Source organism: Mauremys reevesii, linkage group 8, assembly GCF_016161935.1.
Source record: "Mauremys reevesii isolate NIE-2019 linkage group 8, ASM1616193v1, whole genome shotgun sequence".
In the NCBI taxonomy this organism is placed as follows: Eukaryota; Metazoa; Chordata; order Testudines; family Geoemydidae; genus Mauremys; species Mauremys reevesii.
Genome location: NC_052630.1, coordinates 97,864,755 through 97,890,813, shown reverse-complemented (window position 1 = coordinate 97,890,813; position 26,059 = coordinate 97,864,755). Strand labels below are relative to the sequence as shown.

General features: G+C 42.0%; 1 protein-coding gene across 9 annotated transcripts in view; it reads left to right on the top strand.

Moving 5' to 3' along the window:
• LOC120370085 (nardilysin-like) overlaps window positions 1–26,059 on the top strand; it is an 89,343-nt gene that overhangs the window by 56,953 nt on the left and 6,331 nt on the right. For 5 of the 9 annotated variants that reach the window (XM_039484202.1, XM_039484201.1, XM_039484199.1 and 2 more), the window contains 13 exons: window positions 1,690–1,794; window positions 2,053–2,176; window positions 2,802–2,888; window positions 3,570–3,689; window positions 9,094–9,145; window positions 10,328–10,478; window positions 13,791–13,918; window positions 19,316–19,478; window positions 20,851–20,882; window positions 21,258–21,396; window positions 22,018–22,065; window positions 22,553–22,605; window positions 24,268–24,351. In XM_039484202.1, the coding sequence (XP_039340136.1) occupies window positions 1,690–1,794; window positions 2,053–2,176; window positions 2,802–2,888; window positions 3,570–3,689; window positions 9,094–9,145; window positions 10,328–10,478; window positions 13,791–13,918; window positions 19,316–19,478; window positions 20,851–20,882; window positions 21,258–21,396; window positions 22,018–22,065; window positions 22,553–22,605; window positions 24,268–24,351 (1,286 nt within the window). Of the gene's footprint in view, window positions 1–1,689; window positions 1,795–2,052; window positions 2,177–2,801; window positions 2,889–3,569; window positions 3,690–9,093; window positions 9,146–10,327; window positions 10,479–13,790; window positions 13,919–19,315; window positions 19,479–20,850; window positions 20,883–21,257; window positions 21,397–22,017; window positions 22,066–22,431; window positions 22,606–24,267; window positions 24,352–26,059 lie in introns of those variants that run through there. The other 4 variants (XR_005583610.1, XR_005583611.1, XM_039484198.1 and 1 more) reach the window with 4 other exon arrangements.

Genomic DNA, 26,059 nt, shown 5'->3' with positions numbered 1-26,059 from the left:
CATTTGGGAAACTCCATTTGGGATAGCAGGATTTGTGCATATAATTTTCTATTAATAAAATGACAGACTTTATATGAGCTTGTATTTTCCAGGAGAGAGCTAGGCAGTACAAGACTTACATTTCTGGAGAAAGTTTGGGGCTGGGAATTTGCTGCTGTTACTCTGCAGTGTAATTCAAGAGTGGCTGACTATCACACTCATACAATTTAACTGGGAGTAACTTACATGCTGGAGGCTGTGAGAGCAGACCAGGAGTGGTAACTTTCACAGCAAAGCAGTGTAAAAGGCACCCCAGATTGGAGAACAGGACACAGCTGTTTATCGGTCCAGATTGTACCCTGGATAATGTCACAGTTGATCAGACACTTAATTTCATAGAGCAGTTCTACAGTCCCTGTTCAATCAGGACTCTGAGTACCACTTTGTTTGTGAGGTACAGCTTGCCAAACTGTCCTGTGAGTGGGAATATGTAGAAGGTGGTCAAAGAAATGAAGGTTGGTTACTTGTAACTGGAGTTCTTTGAGATGAATTCTGTATATTCACACTCCTTCCCCACCTTTGTTGGAGTTCTAATAGAATTCTGACTCTGGGAAGGTTAGAAGAATGAACTGAGATGGCAAAGGGTGCCCCTTTTATAGCCTTGTCCTCAAAATGTTCAGGAAAATAGAGGGGAAGAGTAGGAGGGATGCATGAATTTTCTAATGGGCACTGCTATGAGAAGGTTCCACCATCTGAGTTGCATCTCCCTGCCCATCCCATGAGTGTGACTATTCAGAATCTATCTTGAAGAACTGTGGTTACAGGTAAATAACCTTCATTTCTTTTCTCAAGGATAATGGTGAGAGAAACTGAAGCTCAGAGAGGGTCTCCATGCAAGGGGACCTAATCACTCAATTCCCTCTGATTTAAATGGAGGCGAATGTCCTTAGCATATCACAGGATCAGGCCATAAGTGAGGGAGCTGTCGTGGGGACATGGATTGTGTGAAATGGTTGATTGTCTCTGAAATAGTGTGGGGATTCATGCAGCAACACTGTGTTTGACAGAACTCTTTCAACATGCCCACATACTTTTTACTACCATGGCTGCACCAGTGCATTCTGGGTCTCCTCAATACTGTTTTTGAGACCAATGCTTATAGGTAACTTCAGAAAGTAAGGCCAGTCTGAATAGTGGGATGGAGTTAGGCTAAATAATTGAATTAGTGCAGCAGTAATGATATTTTCTGGATTCCCCTCTGCACTGGTAAGAAACTATTGTAGACTTCACTGCATTAGTCACGTGTGAGCTGTAGCCACTTTAATAAAACAACCAAAAAAACCCCAAAGCCCATCAACAACACAGACAGCTGCCATCTGTGACTATGACGCATATGTGTGTTCCAACCAATGGTATAGACAAGACCATAATTCTCGCGAGGATAATATGGTTATTCTCTTTGTTTTTGTAAAAGTAGCATCAAACCTTATTAATTCTCTGTACTTAATCACTAGATAGGTAGAAGGGACCATTTTTTCATTGTTTCTTCTTGAGGAAGGCCCCTCTAATGTTGCATAATTGTTTATGAATTGCATTTAGACTCAATAACCAAAACCAAAACTCTGCAATGTAGCACACAAGCTGTACTCAGCAAAAAGTGTTAAGTTTTAGTTGTCTGTTGTGTGAAACACAATTTTACTCATTTTACAGGCTGATCCAATTGATTATGTTGAAAGTCTTTGTGAGAACATACATATCTTTTGTAAGGAGGACTTTTTGACAGGTGATCAGCTTCTGCTTGAATACAAGCCTGAAGTAAGTAGCACTATAGCTTTCAATGTGCATATTTGATCTGGATAAGTTATTTATTGAGAGTGTACAGGGAATTTATCAGGTTTTCTAGATTAATTGGATCACTTTTATACTTTTTGGGTGCAGAAAACAAATTGCTTGGTTTAGGAGTTTATTTGTAGTCCTTTGTCTTCTGAACTTTCAGAGTTATTTAAAAATACAGTTGGACAGGAGTAGCTAAAGTTGCATTTTAACTGAGTTATTATTCTTTTATCTTTGTAGATCATTGCTGATGTCCTTAACCAGCTCTGCCCTGTGAGAGCAAACCTTGTTCTGTTGTCTGCTGCCAGTAAAAGAAAATGTCATCTAAAGGAGAGATGGTTTGGGACACAGTACAGTGCGGAAGGTAAAATGACCCGCTGAAGTGTTTAGAGATCTTTTAAAGTGCTCATTGAAACCATTAAAAAGGTGACAGTGCAATGTGCAACCACACAGGAGTGAGAGTGGGAGGATGAATTCTCAGCTGTGATCCTGACTTCATTATGAGTCAGTAATGGCTTGGGTGCTTTGTCCTTTGGCAACTCTCTTCTGTTTAGCATTAGCTGAGTCCAGTCCATCTGGCTTGAAGGGCGGAGTCTTTCTGATGAAGGAGAAAGAGGGATCGTAGTGAGCTTTCCTCCCCAAATAAATAATGAATGGTGATGAAAATACATGTATTGAAGGTCAAGACAAGATGACGATGTGGTAACTTGCGATGCTAATGCACGCTGTTCTGAGTTACTTTTAAATATGCCTATTGTTTCTAATCCTGCTTGAAGTGAGTTTTAAGAAGGGTGTTAAGAGGAAGGGGTGAAGGTGAGCCAAAATGACATCAGGAAAGGAGCGCCAGTTGTTCTGCAAATAGACATACAGACAGAAACATCAGAAGGAAGGTATCTAGTTCTAGGGGTCAGCAATTAGGTATTGATGCAGTGGCTACTGCCCTATTAAATCTATCTGCTGTTAATAGACTAATTTCATGTTTTTCACAGATATTGACAAATATTGGCGTGATTTATGGGCCAGTGACTTTCCATTAAATCAAGACTTGCACTTACCTGAAGAAAACAAATATATAGGTGAGTGAGACACTAGTATTTGGTTGGACTCTGTCATGTTTCTCTTCCCCATTCTGCTCAGTTTCAGAATGGGAGGTTCTGAGAAATGATCTTTTTCTTTTAAATGAATGTGTGGTTTCAAACTGTTCCTTTTGGAATGGAGAGAAAACATGGAAACATCTGAGCTTTTATTCAAACATCCTTTAGATAAGTTTAAATTTTAGGGCAAATTTAATCTGAAAATGTCTGTTTTAAGATATTCTTAGTGAATGGACCATGTAGCCCAACAGAGCAGCCATGATGCACTCATGAGTAGCTTGCATACAGCTATAGACCTGAGAATCTGATTTACTGAGAGAGGCCATGTTGTTTGGTTATCCCTGTTCTTTTGGGAAAAATAACAGACTCTAATAGCAACTGGATCTTTTATCAGAAGTAAAAAGAATGAAGAACTTATCTCTTGACTGAGACTTACTAGCCTATCTGTTATTCACTTCAGGGTTGGCTCTGGATATGAGCCAAAGATCTGGTATGGGATCTAAATTCATGACCTTTAGTTCCAGAAGGCAGTGTGCTATTAAATACACTATGGTGACATAGAAAAGAGGAGAGCAGTTTGTTTACAGTTTTGCAAGTTGCACACTTGTGCCAACAGTTGTGGATTTGAAATATAGTAACCCACATATTCTGTTTCTATATTAGCCACTGACTTCGCTCTGAAGGCATCTGATTGCCCTGATACGAAGCACCCAGTCAGAATTCTGAGCACACACCACGGCTGTGTGTGGTACAAGAAGGACAATAAATTCAAAATCCCCAAAGGTAACCCCCGTTTGCTGGTATATTAAACAAAATGTGCAAAACAAAGCTTTTCCTGTGCGATAGTACTGGCACCTAAATAGTACTGGCAATTTGTTTAGAATTAGGACTTGTAGCTCCTCTTTTTTTCTAAAATCCAAGCAGCACAGAACATCACTGTTGTTAAGTGCCAGTTGGCATTTCGGTTATAAACCCCCTTTTGTAAGTGTTTAACTCCTTATGGTGAGCATGTGGAATTTTTTGGTGCAGAATTTTTAATTTTTTGGCGTAGAATGCCCTCAGGAGTAATCCTACTGTCAGCTTTCCAATTGCAAAACAGGATTCATTAACAACTTTTTAGGCCTACTACTTTCAAAGGAGGTTCTAATCACACCACACACAAGCCTACCGGAGGAGACCTCAACATTAGAAGAACAAAAACCTCCAGAATTCATCAACACAGTTCACCTCCTCTTCCTTCAAGCAGCAGCTTTGATGATATGCTCAGGGCAAAGTGACAATCTCTAGTTTCTCATCCAATAGTTCTGCATCTGATAAGAGAAAACCATGTGTAAGCAGAATCTCTTAGCAGGAGGACTCAGAACCAGCATAAATGGTCCTCGAAAGCCTCAGTGATTTCCAAGCTTTTCAGGAAGTGGGCATATCCAAAGGTGGACCTACTTGAATCTCAGGACAATATCGTATTGCCCACTGTAATGAATGAAGGCATGCAGAGACAAAGTAATGGACACCTTCCTGGTGGAGTAAAGCAAAAGGGTGCAATAAAAAATCAAGGGCAGATCAAAAGTCAGACTGGTAGCTGCAGCATGGCTCAAACAACACTGGGGTGTAAATCTTTTAGAGCTATACAGAGAATCACCTCTCTTTCTGTCACTGTCTCAAAATCTCCTATCTCAGAGAAATGGACAAGTACTCCATCCCAATCGAGAGACAGAGAGACCCTCTGGCAACATAGAGGATAATTTGCTGATCATCACAGACAAGTCATGTTCAGAGAGGGTGAAAACTACACTGCTTCACTCCGGGAAAAGCTCTACTTTGAAATGCTTTGCCCATAGATGGAAAGGATTTCCCTCTTTTTTATTCAATCAACAATTGGTCCCATCACAAGCTAGGATATTTCTGATTCTAGACGATGTGCTCCATCTAAAGTCTCATGGATTCTGCCTCTTCTTTGAGAGTCCACTTGTCATCTGTATCAGCATACCACCAGTGTGTTAAGAGAAGGCCGATTCTTCTCACACACTATAGTTGCTAGATTCTTAAAGGGACTTGATAATACATTTCCTCCTACAAGGGAACCTCACCCTTCCTAGGACTTTTTATTATGTACTATTTGTGTTACCATAGGGCCTATGAGCCACTGCAGTGTCAGGATCCCATTGTGCTAGGTGCTGTACAAAGACAGAACAAAAACCTTACAATCTAAGTTTAAGAGAAGAGACAACAGATGGGGGTGAGTATAAGGCAATATCAAAGATTCAAGAAAGTCCTCAAGTTAACAGTAAGAGATTGTTGTCAACTGCTGGGACACACGTCATCTTGAGACTTTGCAGTCCAGCATGCCAGATTATACCTCTGAGATCTACATGGATGGCTTTGAACAGTTTACAAACCAAACCAACACATACTAGGCAGGTTACTGTCATTTCCCCAATGTGTTCTACAATCATTCAGCTGGTGAAAGGAACTGATCAAACCCCGCACAGCTGTTCCATTCTTGCAGATTCCCCTACTACAATAACATCAAATGCTTAACTTTAAGATTATGGGGCACATCTGGGAACTCAGGGTACAGGGAAAAGGCCTAAAGATGGGTGTCACCGTATTTGGGGAGATCTCCCTGGCACCCAGCCCATGATACCTCCAGGTCCTGCTCCTCATCCCGGTACCGGTCTCGAAGCGTGAGGCATGGATCGCTGGTCTTCCGTTATGGATCTGCCAAGTGCCGCTGGTCACCAAGGTCCCCATGGAGGTGCACGTCCTGCTTGGACCAGTCCTCCTGTAGGTGCAACTGCGATTATCACCAGGCATGGAGTCGCCGTTCCAGTGGATCCTGGTCACCGGGTAGCAATTGCTCTGGATATGGCTCTGGTATGGAGCAAGGCTCTACATCGATGGGGCAGACTCCCAGACCCTCGGTGCCGCCTGCATCATTGGTAGCAAAACCTGCCCAGTGGCCGGTCCTGTGGTACCCTTGGAACCTGTGGGGGTTCACCCAGCAATCCCAGCCTGCCCGCTTGGTGTCGGGCGCCTCGGGCAGGCTGGTGGCCTCGACGACCCAACTCCCTCCAGTGCTTGAGGCCCCAAGGGATAAGACCACGCAAGTCCATGTTGACCAAGGGGAACAGCCTGCTGGACCACCAATGGCTACCATGGAACCAGTGGTATTGGCCTCCTCCTCCTTGTCACCGGCTGAGGCCATCATGGAGCCCCCTCACCTGGTTCCTCAGGATGACGCTAAGGCTGTTGAAGAGGGTCACATCCAACCTTAGCCTGCAGGCGGAGGAGTTGGAGGAGCAAGCGGACTCCCTGTTCGACGTCCTCTCCTCCACAGCCCCTGCTAGGGTGGCCCTTCCCCTTCACGAAGGGGTATTGAAGATATCCAGTGCCTTGTGACAAACCCCCTTCTCTCTGCCCCCCATTTCCAAATGGGCAGAGTGTAAGTACTTTGTCCCAACTAAGTGGCATGAATACCTTTACTCCCATCCTGACCCAAATTCCCTGGTGGTCGAGGCAGTTAATCACAGGGAATGTCAGGGGCAACCCGGAGCTGCCCCCAAAAATAAGGACTCCAGGAGATTGGATTTGTTCGGACAGAAAATTTATTCCTCATTTAACTTACAGTTGAGGGTGGCCAACCACCAGGCCCGCCTTGGCTGCTACAACTTCAATATGTGGCAAACCGTGGCCAAGTTTGAGAATGCCCTGCTGGAAGGTTCCCGTAAAGAATTCTGGGCAATCCTCGATGAGGGGACAGCTGCTGCCAGGGCGGACCTTCAAGTGGCGTCTGATGTGGCAGACTCCTCCGTCTGCACCATGGCATCTGCCATCTCTGTGTGGCGAGCATCCTGGCTACTCCTCTCCCGGTTGTCCTCTGAGGCTCAGCAGTCGATTTAGGACCTCCCCTTCGATGGCCAGGCCCTGTTTGCAGAGCAGACAGACAAAAAATTACATGGGCTTAAGGACTCCCGAACCACCCTGAAAGCCCTGGGGCTCTACATTCCGGGCCCGGCACATAAGCAGTTCAAACTGCAACTACCCCAGGGGCAAGGGAGCCAGCCCTGGCAAGACCTGCTGCACAAAAAGCCCAAGGACTATAGACAGCGCATGAGCCACCCGCCCCCACCCTCTGCCCAGTCAGGCTCAACCCTCTCCAAGCAAGGAGCTAAAAAGTCATTTTGAGGGTACGCCTGAGGGTGACCTCCCAGTCTATTCTCTGGATGCGATTTTTCCCAATTTTTTGCAACTGCCTTTCCTTTTTCCTCCCAGCATGGTCGGCGATAACTTTGGACCACTGGGTCCTCAGTACGATGGTGCACAGCTACACCCTCCAATTTATTTCCACACACACACCCATGCCCCTCCCTGTCCCTCTTCAGGGACCCTTCTCATGAGAGGTTCAGGGGCTCTTACGGCTGGGGTGGTGGAGGAGGTTTCTATTCCCGGTATTTTCTGATCCCAAGGGTCTGAGGCCAAGGGTGGTCTGCGTCCCATCCTGGACCTGTGAGACCTCAACAGATACCTAAAGAAGCTAAAGTTTCGCATTGTCTCCCTGGCCTCCATTATCCCATCCCTGGATCCAGGAGTGGCGCGCTACTGATGCCACCCTCGACCTGAAAGACGCATGCTTTCATGTAGCGATATTCCCAGGACTCAGCCACTTTCTCAGTTTTACGGTGGGTTTGGCCCACTACTAGTTTGCGATCCTTCCGTTTGGCCTGGCTAAGGATGTTTACTAAGTGCATGGTGGTAGTCACGGCCTACCTCAGGTGTCGGGGTATCCAGATTTATCCGTACCTTGACGGCTGGCCAGTCAAAGGCAGCTCCAAGGCTCATGTCCAATGCAACATCAGTGTACTACAAGTCACATGCCGCTCCTTGGGACTATTGGTTGTCCACATTAGTTCCAGTTCAAAGGACAGAATTAATTGGGGTCGTGCTCGACTGCACCTACTAGGCCACATGGCAGCTTGCACATACATGGTCCGCCATGCCAGGCTCCGCATGTGGCCCCTGCAGCAATGGCTGGCGTCAACCTATTCCCAATCCAGGGACCACCTGAAAAGGATCGTCACCATTCCCCTGATGGTTCTCACCTCGCTACAGTGGTGGACCAATCGCGAGAAGGTCCTGGAAGGAGTCCCGTTCGACAGTTCTTATAGCTCCATCTGTCGACCTATAAGACCGTTTGGGCCTTATTTCACCAAATATAAAATGTAGATGACACTTATCTTCCTCACAGGATTGTTGTGAGGTGTAGCCCATTAATGTTTGTAAAGAGATTGGAGAATGCTGAATGGTAAGAGCTATAGAAGTATAGATTGTTAAAAATAATGTACCTCTAATACAGTGACATTATAGCTGATGCTACTGTTTTTTTCTTATTAGTACAGGGAGAATCTGCAGTATCTCTGATACCACTGTTTAATAATTGCTTGACAGGTGTTGCTTCTTCTAATGGAGTAACTGAGGGCAGAATTTGGCACCAAAAGCATCTTACAGATGACAGTGCCTGAGAGGGAAAGAACTAACCTTGAGTTTGGAGGCCTTGTAGTTTTAAAAAACCGAAACCAAACCAACTTCTCTTTTCCCCCTGTAAACTGAGGAAATGTGATCTGGAATCATTGAAAGCCAATGAACATGAAAACTGTTTCCATTTTTGCTGTTCTGCTCAGAAACATGACTCATTTTAATTGTTAGTGAGAAACTTTTTAAAAGAGGGTATGTATAATTATAGTTTTATTTGTTGTACAGCATCTTTAGGTTGTTTTAGAAAGAAAAGTGTAAAATTAATTTATGTAAGCAAACATAATGCAAACATACAAAGATACGGTACTTGCCCTGAGTAATTTTATCCTGTATAAGAACTATAGCTGTTGTCACCAAAAATGTGTGCTCCTTAACTATCCTGTAATATAAAGCAATATTTTGCAAGGTGAAGTACAACTTTATGCTTTTCTTTAAATCTTCAGTTAGAAAGATTATATTGAGTAAGTGTTGGAGGGCTAAAATTTCTATGGTGATAACTTAATACAGATAAAAATACCATCTCTGAATAATCATTTATATGTAGTTCATAGAAAATTAACTGGAGATAAGAAATGGTTTGGAGAAAGAAATACTTACATGTTTGAAGCTGCCATTGTTTCTACAGTTGCTCATGTCAACCTTTTTCAAATTTCAGCTTACATACATTTCCATCTGATCTCCCCACTGATACAGCAGTCTGCAAAAAGGTAAAAATTTATCTTTCTCTTACCTGTCTTACAGAGCAAGATACAACTATAATTGTAGTATAGTATTAGCAGTTAAAATTCCTCTGCAGGTGAAAAAAAAAACCCACATAGACCTTCCTTTGAATGAAACAAACCTCAAGATCATAGAAATCACAAAAATGTAGGGCTGGAAGGGACCTCAAGAGGTCATCTTGTCCATCCCCGGTGCTGAGACAGGATTAAGTATACCTAGATCATACCTGACAGGTGTTTGTCTAATCTGTTCATAAAACCTCCAGTGATGGGGATTCCACAACCTCCCTTGGTAATTTATTCCAGGATTTAACTGTTCTTATGGTTACAATGCTTTTCCTAATATCCAGCCTAAATCTTCCTTGCTGAAAACTAAGCCAATTAATACTTGTCCTACCTTCGGTGGACATGGAAAACAATTGGTCACCGTCATTTTTATAACAACCTTTTACATATTTGAAATCTGTTATCATGTCCTCTTCATCCTTTTCTTCTCTGAACTAAACATGCCCAATTCTTTCACCCTTTCTTTGTAGGTCATGTTTTCTAAACCTACATTTTTGTTCTCCTCCTCTGGATTCTATGATTCTGTACATATTAATTCTCCATTATAGCACTTCCAATGCTAAATAAAACTGAGAGTCTCCCAAATGCCTTTACATAAATAACATTAACACATAATTTTCTATATTAACACCCCAATATTCAACAAACAAATTTTACTGAAAGCTGTCATGTTGCCTAAAAAAATCCATTATTTATACCAGTTAGGTTTTAACCCACATATCCTGCAGTAGTTGGGTTGATTGTTATACTATCCTGAAATACTTTGTAATTTGAATAAGTTTTTCTTTTGATCTAAAAATATTTTAAATTTAATCCCCCAAAAAACTACTAAGTAGTTTTGTGTGCTTGCTGAATAAAGAGAAATACAGAACCCCGTGTTTCAGGTTTTTGCTTTGCCCAGGGGAAAAAATCTCTGTAGAAAAATAAATGTTTTTGTACTGTGTTTTACATTCTAAATTTTAAATGTTTTTAGCTGCCCAGTGAAATAATTTATTTCTATTGGACACTTTTTTTATCTGTATACTCTCAAACCTATTGACTTTAAGGCTGTTTCTTTTCACTTTCCCTTATTGATTCCCACCCTCACTTTCCTCATTCATACAGTGTGGTACTTTTTGAGACTTTTGTAAATATCCTTTCTCACAACCTTGCTGAACCGGCATATGAAGCTGATGTTGCTCAGTTGGAATATAAACTGGTATCTGGAGAGCATGGTTTGGTCATTCGAGTAAAAGGATTCAATCATAAACTACCTGTAAGTACTATTGCTATGTCCTCCTTACTACAGACCAACTAGCCTTTTGCTGAATGTCACTTTCTAAACAACTCTTTGGTGCATTGGGACATGAAAATCCAGTTAAAAGAATCTGAAAGTAACAAAATCTGGCATGCTTTATTTTATCTTAACCAAAGTTTTAAAAAAGATTATTTTTTAATTGCATGGAGTGATTAGGATATCTTTGTCATGTAATAGCAAACTAACAATGAATCAGGAAGTTGCCATCTTTGCTCTCTGAGATATACGGAGCTTGAAACAGGAGAAGGGCAGCTGAGCATGTGAACACAATAAAGAGACAGGAGTATTTTAAACGTTTTGTAAGGAAAGTTGTCATTTTGAAAGGTGCCTCACAGTGGTTTAATATTTATATACCATACCAAATAACAGAAAATATGATGTAGACATTAAACCTCTACCTTCTTTATTGTATGCATTTGCGTGCACACACACACTCAGCTTTCCTTAAAAATATTTGAATGTTTGTTTATTTAATAGATATGTGATTATATCCCATTATGTAATGCCTTAGAACTCTTATTGAAAAGATATATACTTTGTGTTTTTCAAATAACTACGTATGCAGATGTGAAGAACTTTAACTTCTAATTTTCTTCACTTTAAAGCACTGGATATGTGGAGTTATAAACAACCTTAATTATAATTTAAGTTTTCATAGCTTTTTGTAAATACTGACCATGTCTTTTTGTGATGTGCATGTAAATGTAATCGTATAAATATCTTTTGGGATGAGGATTTTTTTAAAGGTATGTGCCCAGTGATAAGGTCTGAAGGCCATGGGGATTTGGGGCAGAAAATTAGAAGGAGTGACTCCACTAGGAGGACTGCAGTAGGAGCACAGCTGGTGCACTCTGCAGACAGCTGTGGCTTCTGCTTAGCCACTCCAGACAAAGATGGACAAGATGCAAGTTCCCCCCTGACTGTAGGAGTGTCCTAGAGACTAAGGCAAATGGTGAGGGGGATCTGTGGGGAGGTATAGATACCGCATGTCATGTGAAGTTGGAGTGGGAGGCAAAGAATGCAACATAGAAGAGAGCAAGAAGGGTGAGCTACCATCAGGAGAGGGAGCAGATCGGGGTCAAGGAAGGAGCATGGTGGTGCATTGGCTGGTGAGCAACAGGCAATGCCTGGTAGGCTGCATGGGCAACAGCCTTGATGGGCATATCAGTTGCTGGCTGCTGCTGATTTGCTCAATATGACAGGGTTCCCTAGCCACATGAAGAATCTTTGATACAGGATGAACTCCACCAACCGGTGGTGTAGAAGATCAGTTGCAAACGCAGCCGCTGATGACAGGATCCTTACATATTGAAAAAATTATTTTCTCGGTAATGTTAACAGTAGTTCCAGCTCCCATGATTTTTTTTTTGGGTGCATGATGGGATTTCACAAGGTGCTGGAGTTTGGCTTATGATAACCTCCAGCCCCCTCAGGAAGTTCAGCCTGCCAAAAGCTGACAGAATCTCTTCCCTCCACTTGCCGTTCTCACAGGAATGGAGGAGGGAGCAAAGAGTCCAGCAGCTCAGTGCAGTTCTGCTCCCTCCTTCCTGGTCCATTCTGCCTGCCGTTCTCACTGGAGGGGAGGAGAAGAGGGGAGCAAAGAGCCCAGCAGCTCAGGGCAGCTCTGGCTCCTCCCCTTCCCCCTCTCCCGCCACTGCACCATGCCTGGGAAGGGCAGAAGGGGGTAAAGAACCCTGGAGCTTGCCCCCCTTCGTCTGCAAAGGGGAAGACGGAACCCTGCTACAGCCCCCCCCCCCCAGGCCTGGGAGAGGAGGGTGAAAACCCTAGGAGGAGCAAAGGTGATGGTGGGGCAATGGGTTGTGGCGGCTGGGCTGAACTGAGGAGGCTGGGGACTGATGTGGGGGCTGAACTTGGTGGGAACAGAACTAATGGGGAGATGGGGGAAAGGATTAATTGCTGGGCAGGGGATGGGTGGATGTGGGGTGAGAGCTCCTGCAGCAGGGGCCAAAATCACCTTACCCTATACATTTGCAAGTGTGGGCAATGCTAATTCTCTCTCTTACATACACACACTCGCTGTAGCTGAGGTCTGCCCTGTCATGAGTAATTAATATGTGAAGGGAGGCCTTATTTCTTGGAGGATAGAGTTTGGAAGGTAAACAGATCATTAGGCTGAAAACAGAATGTACTAAATAAGATCAGTAACTAGGTTAGTAGGCTAAGATGACAGAATATCTGAGCCAGCTAAGGTAAGAGGGAGAGAACCCAGGAAACCATTTACTAACAGTGGAAAAGATAAGCTGGGAATGTAGAGAGAAGGTAAAGAATAGTTTGAGTGTGGAGAATGCATTACAGAGCATGCTGCACATGGATTGGTTCCTGAACAGTAAGCAAGTCAATCCCAAAATGTGTGATGCAATGTAATGTGTAAATGTATATAAAGAAAGAGGTTTTCTGTGTAACACTGAATGCTTGGTACACCCTATATCCATCCTGTACACTTGAGTCTGATCAACTCAGTGTAGCTTTGCTGTACGCCAAATAAAGGAACCTGACTGATGAAATCTGGAGTCAAACTAAGTTTTTTGGATCTCAGAGAACTGGATGAAGTGTTCTCCCAGAACTGAACAAGATATTTTGGATAAACTGAGTGGAAAAGGTCTTGAAGGGAAAATGCATTCATGCACACATGCGCATGTGCGCAAACGGCAGGGGAAATTCAAAACTCAAAGGACAGACCTAAAAAACACAATGTAATCTTCTTTTAAAAACTCAGGATTTTTTGAGCCAATCTCATGATTTTTGTGTGTCTGTCTCATGAGTTTTGATCTCTTGAAGTTGGCAATACTGCATTAATTCACCGAAATTACAAACACAGCAGTCAAAATACTTGTGCAGTGTGGGTGAGTTTGACACTAGGAGAACCTTAACTTTCATTTTCTGAGTTTTATGCATTTAATTTATAACATTGCAATAAAACAAACTGCATTTTACATTTTTAAAAATTAGCTATATAAGAAATAGTTAATTTTCTTTTAACTGATTTAACAAAATTCTTCATTGATCTGAATGCTATGAGCATGAGATGTCCTGGCAATTGGTAGCTTATTCTTAACCAATTAATGTATTTATTCAGGACCTTATTAGAATGTTTAATAGATCTATACAGTAAAGTTTATGTTGATCCATGGATTATTAGATGAGTCTCCTTTTTATATAAGATATAATTCAAAATAATCCTCTTTGGCAAAAAATATTCTTCTGTTTGGTAAAAATCATTCAGAAAACAATATTTTATTTTCTTTCCAGCTGCTATTTCAGCTCATCATTGACCAGTTGTCTGACTTCAGTTTTACTCCAGCGGTTTTTGAGATGATAACAGAGCAGCTAAAAAAGACTTACTTTAATATTCTGATCAAGCCAGAGATGCTGGCCAAGTGAGTGTCTGTGAGAAGGCTAATTAGATAGACTGGTTGTAGGGTGGAGGTACACACAGAGTGGAATCTTCTCTGCTTTAACTGTATTGTCATTGTAGCAGCTGCAGATATTTCCTTTCTTCCAATCACAAATTACTATGAAGTATTTTGCACTGTCTCAGTGAATAAAATGAATCCCTGCATAATATTTAAATACTTAGAGCACAATACTTAAATTGTCACCTACTTCTGCTTTGTAATACGTGTCTGGTGCTAATAATCAAATGCCAAAACATGGATATTTACTCATTGTATATAAGGCTGTGTATTGGGCAGATTACAAACTAATTACTATACACCAGGGTAAAGGAAGAGAGAGTGTTACTGGTTTGGAAGGGATATGTGAACTATTTTCTGGATTTCTCAGTGACACACTGAGTGCCTGGCTGAAGAGTGTTGGAAATCTATTTTTTTATGCGTATGGGTGTTGTATAAAAAGCTGGAACTGATTAACTGGCAGGAGGAAAAATAATTCTTACAATAAAAGTCTAATAAACATTGACACTATTTTTGTAAACTGCCACAGCTAAAACTCTTGATATGCATGAGACAATGGTGTAGGACGCACGTGTTAAGGTTTATTAGGAACATTTTGGAAAAGGAAGAGCTTATACAGGAAGGATGGACTCCACCTAAACCAAAATGGAACTTCTCAGATTGCTGACAAGTAAAATTAAAAAGATTGTAGAGGAGTTTTAAAACTAAGGGCTGGGGGAAAGCCTGCAATTGTGGAGGAGCACGTGGTTCAGAAAGAGACATCGTTTAAGGGAGGATTTATTAATGGGGATTCTCTATTTCCTAGTAAGAAGGTGAGGATGGAAGTTGATACAGTACAGGTAGGAACTGAAGAGAAACAGTGAAATGACCAAGAGTTTCATTCAATTACATCACATAGTGGTAGACAGCTAAAATTTTGTAACTGCTTGTATACAAATGCTAGAAGGCTAAATACTAAGATCGCTGAACTTGAGTGTATTAAATGAGTATATTGATATAATTGTCATCACAGAAACTTGGTAGAATGATGATAATCAATGGGACATAGTAATAGCACGGTACAAAATATATAGGAATGACAGAGTGGGTTGTGCTGGTTAGGGAGTGGCACTATATGTGAAAGAAAGGATAGAGTCAAATATAATAAAAATCTTCAGTGAATCAAACTGTACCATGGAATCTCTATGGGTAGAAATTCCATACTTGAATAATAAAAATATAGCAATATGAATATACTACTGGCTACCTGACCAGGACAGTGATTGTGAAATGCTCCAGGAGATAAGAAAAGCTATAAAAATAGAAAACTCAGTAATAATGGGGGATTTTAAGTATCCCCATATTGACTGGGTACATATCACCTCTGGATGAGATGCAGAAATAAAGCTTCTTGACACCATACATGACTGCTTCTTGGAGCAGATAGTCCTGGAACCCACAAGGGGAGAGGCAATTTTTGATTTAGTTCTAAGTGGCACACAGGATCTGGTCCAAGAGGTGAATATAGCTGAATCTCTTGGTAATAGCAACTATAGTGGAATTAAATTTAACATTTGTGTGTGGGGGAAAATGCCAAAGAAACCGACCACAGTATCATTTAACTTCAGAAAGGGGAACTATATAGAAATGAGGACGCTAGTTAAATGGAAGTTGAAAGGTACAGTCACAAAAGTGAAAACACCATAATAGAGGCTCAAATTAAATGTATACCCCACATTGAAAAACATAGTAAGAGGACCAAAAAAGTGCTGCCATGGTTAAACAACAAAGTAAAAGAAGCGATTAGAGGCCAAAAGGCATCCATTAAAAATTGGAAGTTAAATCCTACTGAGGAAAATAAAAAGGAGCATAAATTCTCAAAAATCAAGTGTAAACATACAGTTAGGCAGGCCAAAAAAGAATTTGAAGAGCAACTACCCAAAGACTCAAAAATTAAAAGTACTCCAAAAGCAGGAAGCCTGCCAAGCAATCGGTGGGGCCACTGAACGATCGAGGTGCTAAAGGAGCACTCAAGGAAGATTAGGCCATTGTGGAGAAGCTAAATTAATTCTTTGCATCGTTCTTCACTACAGGGGGTGTGAGGGAAGTTCCCACACCTAAGCCATTCTTTTTCAAAGACAAATCTGAGGAACTGTCCCAGATTGAGTTGTTAGTAGAGAAGGTTTTGAAACAAATTGATAAAGTAAGCAGTAAAAAGACACCAGGACCAGATGATATTCACCCAAGAGATCTGAAGGAACTCAGATATGAAATTGCAGAACTGCTAAGTGTGGTATGTAACCTATCTTTTAAATCAGCTTCTGTACCAGATGACAGAAGGATTGCTAATATGACACCAATTTTAAAAAAAGTTTCCAGAGGTGATCCTGGCAATTACAGGCCAGTAAACCTAACTTCAGTACCAGGCAAATTGATTAAAACTATAGTAAATAACAGAATTATCAGACACCTAGATGAACTGGATTGGTTGGGGAGGAGTCAACACAGCTTTTGAACAGGGAAATCATGCCTCACCAATTTATCAGAATTCTTGGAGGGGGTCAACAAACATCTGGACAAGGGTGATCCAATGGATAGCCTGTCAGAAAGCCTTTGACAAGATCCCTCACCAGAGGTTTTTAAACAAAGTAAGCAGTCCTGGGATAAGAGGGAATGTCCTCTCGTGGATCAGTAATTCGTTAAAAGATAGGAAACAAATGGTAGGAATAAATGGTCAGTTTTCAGAATGGAGAGAGGTAAATAGCGGTATCCTCCAGGGATCTGTACCAGGGCCAGTGCTGTTCAACATATTCATAAATGATCTGGAAAAAGGGGTAAACAGTGAGGTGCCAAAATTTTCAGACGGCATAAAATTATTCAAGATAGAGCTAAGTCCAAAGCAAATTGCAAAGAGTTAAAAAGGAATCTCACAAAACTGGGTGACTGGGCAACAGAATGGTAGATGAAATTCAGTGTTGATAAATGGAAAGTAATGCACATTGGAAAACATAATCCCAACTATTCATACAAAATGATGGGATTTAAATTAGCTGTTTTCAAGAAAGAGATCTTGGAGTCATTATAGACAGTTCTCTGAAAACATCCTCTAAGTGTGTAGCAGCAGTCAAAAAAGCTAACAGAATGTTAGGAATTTTTAGGAAGGGGATAGATAATAAGACAGAAAATATAATGCAACTATATCGATCCATGGTGTGCCCACACTTTGAATACTGGGTGCAGTTCTGGTCACCCCATCTCTGGAGTGGCGCCCCTTATACTGTGCCATGTGGGCGCCACTCCAGAGGGCACTAGAACCCGTCCCCTATGGATCCTGCTGAGTTCTGGCACCTAGTGCATGTGGCGAGCACACACACCTAATATGGAATGGACATGAGCAACACATCTCGAAGAACGCCAGTTACAGAAAAGGGGACTGTCTTTGCTTTCATCTAAAACTACTTTTTTTTTTTTAAGATCTCAAGCACACCCATACATATGCTGTTGCAGTAGGTTTAGAGCATCTCAAAATATTTTTATTTACCTAAATCTAAGAGATGGTTTTGAGGAATCAGCGGCCAGGCTTCAGGTGCCCCCCATCTTCTATCTAGCTGCTGGTGAACTTAGATATCAGATCCTTGCCCAAAGAGAACTTCCTCCAACTGCTCCAAAGCACCCTTTCTACTAAAGTTTTTATAAATTTTCTCCAGACAAAGCGCATAATTCATAATAGCCTCTAACAGTCCAACAATTTCCCTAGTAACAGACAATAACAGTTCATTATTCTCCTTAGCAGCAAAGCATTTCTAGTAATAACAATAAACGTCCAAATTAGAGGCAGCTAAAACCAAGGTCTTTGTCTAAACATTCCCTCTATTTTACTTCTTGTCCCAACCTCCCATTCTGATAGAAAAACTGCAAACATGCAGCTATTTGGCTTTTCCTCTCAGGGCCTAAGATTATCCTAGCTCTGTGATGTTTGGCTTTCAGTTGACAGTGGCTGAACACACAAGATGGCTGACTACAGTAGTGTCAAATTCTGGGGTACACGCAGGAATATCAAATTCAGGAGTATAAAACCAGCATGGCTCCACCTGCCCTTCAGTTCCTTCTAACCATTGAAGATGCAGCAAGCTTGGATCACATTCAATTTCCTGCCACTTTCCTCATCAATTTTTTGTTTCTTTTTTTTCTGCCCTTTGGAGGCAAATGTTCTTTATAGTTAGACTGTCATTTAATCACATTTTTTAAAAGAATAAAAAAAGGAGAGTTCTGAGGACTGCTTCATTCACCCCTCCTGATGTGGGAGGCTTCTCAGACATAGTTGGTTAAGCTAATACTGCATATGTTCAGTGTCAACTTTGAAGATTTTTCCAAGCTGCAAAATCCATTTCTTCTTCCAGGAGTGCCCCTGTTGGATGCTCCATTTTAGGTAATTGTGCGCCACTGCACTTGTAATGAGAGATTTGTGGTAGCAGTGCCTGGTTGGGTTGCACATGTGCTGTCCCCATCTTGTGCTGCCTTAAGCGGTTACATAGCACTGTGCAACCAACCCCTCCCCAGCCCCCTCAGTTCCTTGTCTACAGCCTTTGGCTTTGCCTTTCCAATTTTTGAACATCCTTTTTGAAGTGTGGACACCAGAACTGGACATAGTATTCCAATAATGGTCTTATCAATGGTGCATACCTCCTCCCTACTCCTAGTAGCTGTTCTGCTGCTTATACATCCTAGAATCCCATTAGCCCTCATAGCATATTTGGGTTCACTTCTGTTTCCTCCAGGCTTGATATTGCTGAGAGATGCTGCCGTGGGGGGGTTGTAGGGCTGGCTTCAGCTCTTATTGGTTGGACCTTATCATTAACCATCTGCCTGTTCAGTTTTCAAATATATAGAGTGAAAATTTCAGATGTTTTTATTAATATGTTCTTCTATTGTTTAAACAGCCTGTACTACTCCGCAATTCTGCTTCTGATGACAGCTCAATTTGTGGAGCTCCTATAGCTGTCTGAGTAAAACACTAGCAGTCTGAAATAGAGGTCCACAGAGCTAAATAAGTGGCCTAGAAAAGAAAAACAATCTGCATCGGGACACACCCTGGTAAAATTCAAAAGCAGTATACAGTTGTTATCCTGGGAACAGTATTTAAGTCTTCCCCCAGGGACATTCCAAAGCAGTTGTGCCACAGAGGTCTCAGGTTACCAGAGACATTTTGGAGCTGACTGAAGCTCTAGGCAGATTAACCAGTACTTTGGTATTTCTGGTTAGGATTAGCTGAAATTTTGCTTGTCACAGAGCTTGGGTAGCAGTTCAGGATTTAAAGACCCTATTGGGCAACACATTCTGAATCGACAATTAAAACTATTCGTTTTTTGTTGTTTCTTACAGAGATGTGCGTTCTTTAATTTTGGAGCATGGCAAGTGGTCTATGATAGATAGATACAGGAGATTAATGAAGGGCCTTTACACTGAGTCGCTCTCGTCCTTTGTTAAGGGCTTCAAATCACATCTATATGTGGAGGGGCTAGTGCAAGGAAACGTCACAAGCAGAGTGAGTACTGTTCTCAGCAGCTGAAGCCTGAAGTCTATGTTAATTGGTCAAACCACCACTTTTAGAGGTTGTTCAAACACAATTGCCTCAAACCCCATTTATAACACTGGTTTGCCAGCATATAACTTTGCTTGCGCTAGCAGTTTTAGGGGTATTTCACACCAGTGCAGCTCACCCTGTTAACACTGTGGGACATCAAATGTAGACTGGCCACTAACGATTTTCCCCCCATGTTGTTTAAATATGCTCAGTAATTTTTAAACTCTGTAGTGGTAAAAAAGGCCAAAGCCTGTTCGTACTTGTGCTCCCATTGTTTGTTACCAGTGGAGCTCCCCTGGTGCTGGTACAACTGGGGAAAACTTCCCTAAAACTGCCAATGTAGATACAGCCTATGTAGCAAGGTCAAACTATGTTAAGCCCCGCTAGGGTCCAACTCTGTTATCTTTACTCACACAAAACTCCTATTGAAGTTAGTGAAGGCTTTTTCCTGGGGACTGCTGGATCCAGCCATAGGTTTGGCCTAGTCTAAATGGCTTTTTAAAACATGGATATAGCAGGGTTTGGCCCCATTGATGCAATGTCACAAACATTGTTGTGTGGTCAATGCGTATGGGGCACGAACCCACTTGCTGTCTTCACTTTGTGTTCATCAGTTTTTCCCTGATCGGTAATGTTTGTCCTTGGATTGTCAAGCCTTTTGGGAAATACACCACTAAATTGGTGGGAGTGGGGATTCTTGTAATGACAAACATGGGCATTGGCTTTTAGGAGAAATCGAGGTTTAGCTATGGGTATTATGGAGTCTTTGAGATGTTTTGCACCAAGTGCTGTAGTTTGTGAATTAAATAAATTTCAGGACCCTGCATGCCCTGCAGTTGCACAGTGAGGTCCTGCAGCACTTACCATAAACTGCTCTTTTTCTCTTGTTTGTTGGCACTGCCTCAGCAGGGGCCCAACCTGCTCCTTCGCAGATTCCCACTGACTCCTTTTGTGCATATCCCTTGCAGCTTAGAGTCTCAGAAGACTCTGTAAGTCATTTCTCTCATTTCCTTTCTTCTTTCCCGGCTTCCACGTTGGCCTTGTTGAGAGGCTACAAACTCCTAAACAAGAGACTGGATTGGAGATGTCTGTTTCTTCCCCCAGCATAATATAGACGAGACCATGCTGTCATCTTGTAGGGGACGGGAGAGACTTGGTGCTGGGCTAGCCTCCCGCCAAAATGCTGTACTATGTGGCAAGGCTGGGGAGGACTGGACAGTTCTGTATCTGCTGGCCCCTTTCTGGATCGATGTAGAATGTATTGGAACTGATGCTTAAAGGGCTAATAATCCCATTCTTCTAAATAAAGCTATGTTTATGTTTTATCTCCTAGGAATCAAAGGATTTTCTGAATTATGTTGTTCTGTGAGTATCTCTTTTTGGTTCTTTCACCTTTCACCCTTGGGAACTATAATTATATTACAAAGTTATAAATCTTGACAGTGTAACATTTTCTTTTCCTTTGTGGAGTGGAGGAGAATGTTGTAAACAATTGGAATTTCCTTTTTTAAAAAGAAATGTAGTAACTATATTGTCACTATTTTCTGGAAATCTTCTGGTTTGGGTGTTCAGATCTGATGGTGGTTCAAGTAGGATGTGATTTTAGATTTGTTGTAGAAGTGGGAGGGGATTGAAGCTGTTTTGAGTATTGAGGCATCTAGATTATGAAGATTATGGTTCTTTGTTTTGGGTTAAGGAATAGGCAAGTGTTTGACACTTTGCTGTTTGGACTCCCTTCAGAAAACTGCAGTTCCTTCCCTTGCCACACCCATGTCCTGTTCAATTTCGGGTGGTAGACCTGCCAAACACACACCTACTCTGCAAGGTGAAAACCCTTAACAGAGGTGATGCCAACTCTGAAGTGACAGTGTATTATCAGGTAATGTGTTAAGCATTTGAATATACTCATTTATTTTCTTTGTGATGAGTGCTGCTACTTGTTGTGCCGTCTGGATTAGGAAAGCCATCAGCATAACTATTCTCCACCCATTATTTTAAGAATATGTCTTGAATTCTACTGATCCCATAAACACATGAACAAGGCCCAAGTTGCTAAAAACCCTTAATGAAGTTATAGTCTGTATTATTTTGTGTGTGAAAGTTCTAGATCTATTATGCCTTATGCAGGGATGTTCCATCCACTTCCATCTGGATAATGCCTTCCTTCCTCACCTTTTCTCCCCCAGATTGTGCCTGTTGATGCCCCCTATTCTTTCATTACCTCAAGATGGTGTTTTTTACCCATTCTGGTCCCTTTGCCATGAGCAGCCCTTGTCTTCCACTCAGAGGGCTGCTTTGAGGACACATTGGAGGCCAGAAAGTCTCAGATTCCTTTTTTTTTATTGCAAATTGCAATGTACTTAATGGTGAAATCCACTCTGAATGGTTCTCTCTCTCTCTCTCTCTCTCTTAAAAAGGCCCCTCTAACTACTTGGACCATAGCTCTTAGCTCCATGAGAAACCTCTAACCTGTTTTCAATTAGTGTTTTTGTTCTTTTAGTCTGGGGCTAGGAGTTTAAGAGAATACACCCTTATGGAGCTGCTTGTGGTAAGTTTTGTTCCTTTCCTAATAACGCTTGAGTGTTTATTAATGCGTGCCCATAGAAGGAGCACCTGTGCCCTATACATGACAGAGTCTGCCATGAAAACAATGGCTGATGTCAAGATGAGACTACAGATCTTAATGATACATGTGACCCACTCAAATTAGCCTTTTATTTCCCCTGTGGGTATAGGTGTTTGAAGCATAATGTCAGGAAAACCCAGTGAGCGGTTTCACTCATGAACTCAGTGAAGTAAACTTTCTTCCTATAAAACTTCCTGAATAGCAGGATATCTTGTAATCCGGTTACATGGGTATAGTTTTACTTCATGCTAATTCCTCTCTGGGGCAAGGAGATTCATTAAGGTTTAGGCTTTCCACTGTTTCTTGTTTTGATCATTCTTCGGTACTGAGTCTGAGCGAAAGCAGCCATTGTGGGATATCTGTTGCTGCAAGTAGGAATGTCTTCTGACTGAGCTCATGCTGTATTCAGATGCACATGGAGGAGCCTTGCTTCAACTTCCTGCGAACCAAGCAAACCCTTGGGTAAGTTCACTGCACTGGGTACAGTTCCTGTTCAACTGCTTTATCATATATGATGCGTCCTGTGTACTTTATTACTATGGAAACTCCCTATTGCATGATAGCTAACTCCTGGCACAGTGTGGCTGCAAGTACAGTGTAACATCCTAAAGCCAAAACCAGCAATTTCTTTGGTGCCATATGTTACCTGAAATGGGCTAGTAAGCTTAGGGAGGACTAATGACCCAACAGAGTTTGGCAGAAAGCAGCATGTTTATTGTACTGATAGCTAAGCTCAAAACAAGGTGGGGAGGGTCCACACTCACACTTGCATACTCGCGCTCCCAGGACAGGCACAGCACTGGAGATGTCAGGATTCTTCAAGGTAAGTGTCCCACAGCGCAGTGATGGATGGTGTGATGAAGGTAAGTCTTCCCAAGGCACGATGGAATGTAACACGGCGAACCACTGGCCAGGCGGTCTGGGTGAAGGGCCTTCATGGGAGATACAAGCTTGTGAGTGCACTCCTGAGCACATGGTCCCTTCCCCTTTTAAGGACCTGCTCCTCATGGCCTGCAAGAGACAACTTGGCCGTGTCTGGTTGGTCACACTCTACCTAGTCCAGTGTCCATGCAGTGTCCATGCATTGGGGGTGTGAGTGCTGCCTAATTAGAGTCCTAGACACCTTCTCTACCTGGGAGCTCTTCTGATCTTCCAGCTGTTCAACCAGCCCATTCATCCCACAAGCATTCCGGGACGGGGAGAGGGAGGTGGAAAGCCAGTTTACAATATTCAGAGAGGGAGAGGAGACAAGAGTGGGGGTGGAAGTATAACAGACCTTTTGAGCATACAGGTTATACATAGCATAGTCATACAGAGCCTACAGATCAGTGGTTTGAGCATTGGCCTGCTAAACCCAGGGTTGTGAGTTCAATCCTTGAGGGGGCCACTTAGGAATCTGGGGCAAAATCAGTACTTGGTATGATTCTGTTATGGAGATCACAGATTCTGGAACTTCTTCTACAGTGGCAGGGCTGGAGCACCTGTCAACCCCAGGGCTGGAGCAGTGGTGGGGTTGGAGCCATTGCTGGAGGTCAGTCCCTGGGCCACCAGAGCAATGGCTGGCGATCGGCCCTGGGGCTTCCAGAGCAGCTGGCCAGTGGGCTGACTGCCAGAGCAGCAGTCCCTAGGGCTGAAGCAGCAGCTGGGGTTGGGTCAGCCCTCCTGAGGCTGGAGCACTGTCTGAGGTCAGCCCCTTGGCAGTACTTGATTGTTAGTCCTCCCCCACTCCGGGTATTTTTAGTAAAAGTCAGGGAAGGGAGAGGTCATGGGCTTCCATGAATTTTTGTTTATTGCCCACATCCTGTCCCTGACATTTACTAAAAATACCCATGACAGAATCTTAGCTTTTACTGTAAGGGTTCTTGTAATTTCACAGATCTGGGGTGCAGGATTTCTCAGAACATGAGTACTCATCTTAGCTTGTTTGCTGAACAAGAAAAGTCCAAGGCCACTTGATGCAAGAGATTTGATATTTGTTGTTTCAGAGGGAATCTTGAATTGATAGCTGCCTCATTGCTAAAACCTTAGAGCTATGTATTGACAATATTCTAATTTAGTAGTTGTGGATGGTAAATGTAATTTGACTTGTTCTTGTGAACTTTTTTCCCCTCCTTTTGGTTTAAGCTACCATGTGTACCCTACATGTAGAAATACATCTGGGATTCTTGGGTTCTCTGTTACCGTAACCACACAAGCAACCAAGAACAAGTGAGTTTTTTCTGGGTATATCTCATTTAATCAATTCCAAGGCCTCGGGCATTGGTGTACCTCAGTTCCTCCTCCTGTTCTCTGCCTGGGACATACAAGAGTTTAATCTCCAGAGCTCTTTGCTTTACTTCCAGTTATTGGGGTTAGTGTGGTGTGGCTGGGTGATGTTGGTGTCCTTTGATATACTGGAGGTTAGAGTAGATGCTCTGGTGGTCCCCTCTGTCCTTAAACTGAATTTATTATTCTTAATAATTTAAAAGAATGGTTAAACTGCATGTTAGTGTTTCCATCTCAGGGGCCTTTGGCCTTCTGTGGCTTTTCTGAGCTAACCTTTGCAGATCTCAGCTGAAGTAGTAGCTGTCTACCACCTTGTAAGCATATAGCCAAGTAATATTTCAGGACCCCTGATGTTTTTCCACAGTACTTTAGCACTGATATCTGTCTTGTGGCAAGCTGTCTTGGACTGGTTACAGAGCTTCCATCCCAGAGAGAGATACAGGAGATGTGTTCTCTTAAGACCTCTTTAACGCAACACCAGTTAGAGCTCTTGTATGTGCAGATAAGATATGTTATACATGGCTCCACCTAGTGGGTAACAGTATAATACAGTTTAGCATTCCATTACAGCTCCCTCTTTAAGTTTTACATTCCTACCATGCATAAAATTTTACAAAATGTACACTATCATGCTGTCTTTAAAGTTCAGTACATATAATTCTAAATGTTTCTGAATTGTATGGGTTTTCTAATTACACAACCCAGATGTCTAACAACTTGGTCATCTGGCTGTCCATTAATTGCAATGACTGTCTCTGATCAGTTTGGAGTCTTTAAGTCATCATCTTCTTTTTCTGCATCTACCATGTGTAAAGTTTGCTCTGTTGATCTCAGATGATTTCAGCTCTGAGAGGGGTTGAAGGCTATGGTAAGTCCCTTCTGATACGACTGTCACATCTGCTTCTGAGTACGTTTTAAAGTCAATAGTCTTTCCATGAATATTCAGTTTCACTCTCCAGGCAGGCTCTGTGTGATCACATGAGATAGATCCCAGAAACAGTGACTCTTGATTGTCTGTAATATGGATCAACTCCCTGACTGCTTCAGTGCAGCAAAGAGCTGCAAAATGTCTGTATTTTGTGCATTTATTATATCTTGTACCTTTGGCTGTACATATGTGTCTTGGGCTATGAATTTTTCCACATCTCCTGCATTTAGGCTGAAAGGCTTTGTAGCTAGCCTGGAATTTGTCCATTTTATTCTCAGGGGTCTTATGATAATTACTTTCAGCAGTTATGCTGCATCTTTTACAACTCCTAAGCTATTTCTTGCTTTTCAGGTTTGGTGAATTGCTCTTGGTTTTGCTGTTTCACCATCTCAGACTAGTTTGCCATTTGAATAGCTGTGTGTAGGGTTAATTGAAAATCTGTTTTTAATTTTAGCTGCTGTGAAAGATTTTTATCTGCAAGCCCTGTAACTAATCTATCTCCAATATTTTCATGTTCTTCTTCGAGTGCTTGCTCATATCCATTCCAGTCTAACTGGAATGGATATGAGCAACACATCTCAAAGAACAACAGTTACAAAGGTGAGTAACCATCTTTTTTACAGTCTCAAAATCAGTTTTCTGTCAGTGCAAGTAAAGCTGTGATAAAAGATTCAACAGATTCTTCTGGTTGTTGAATTTTTTGGTGTAAACATGCCCTTTCAT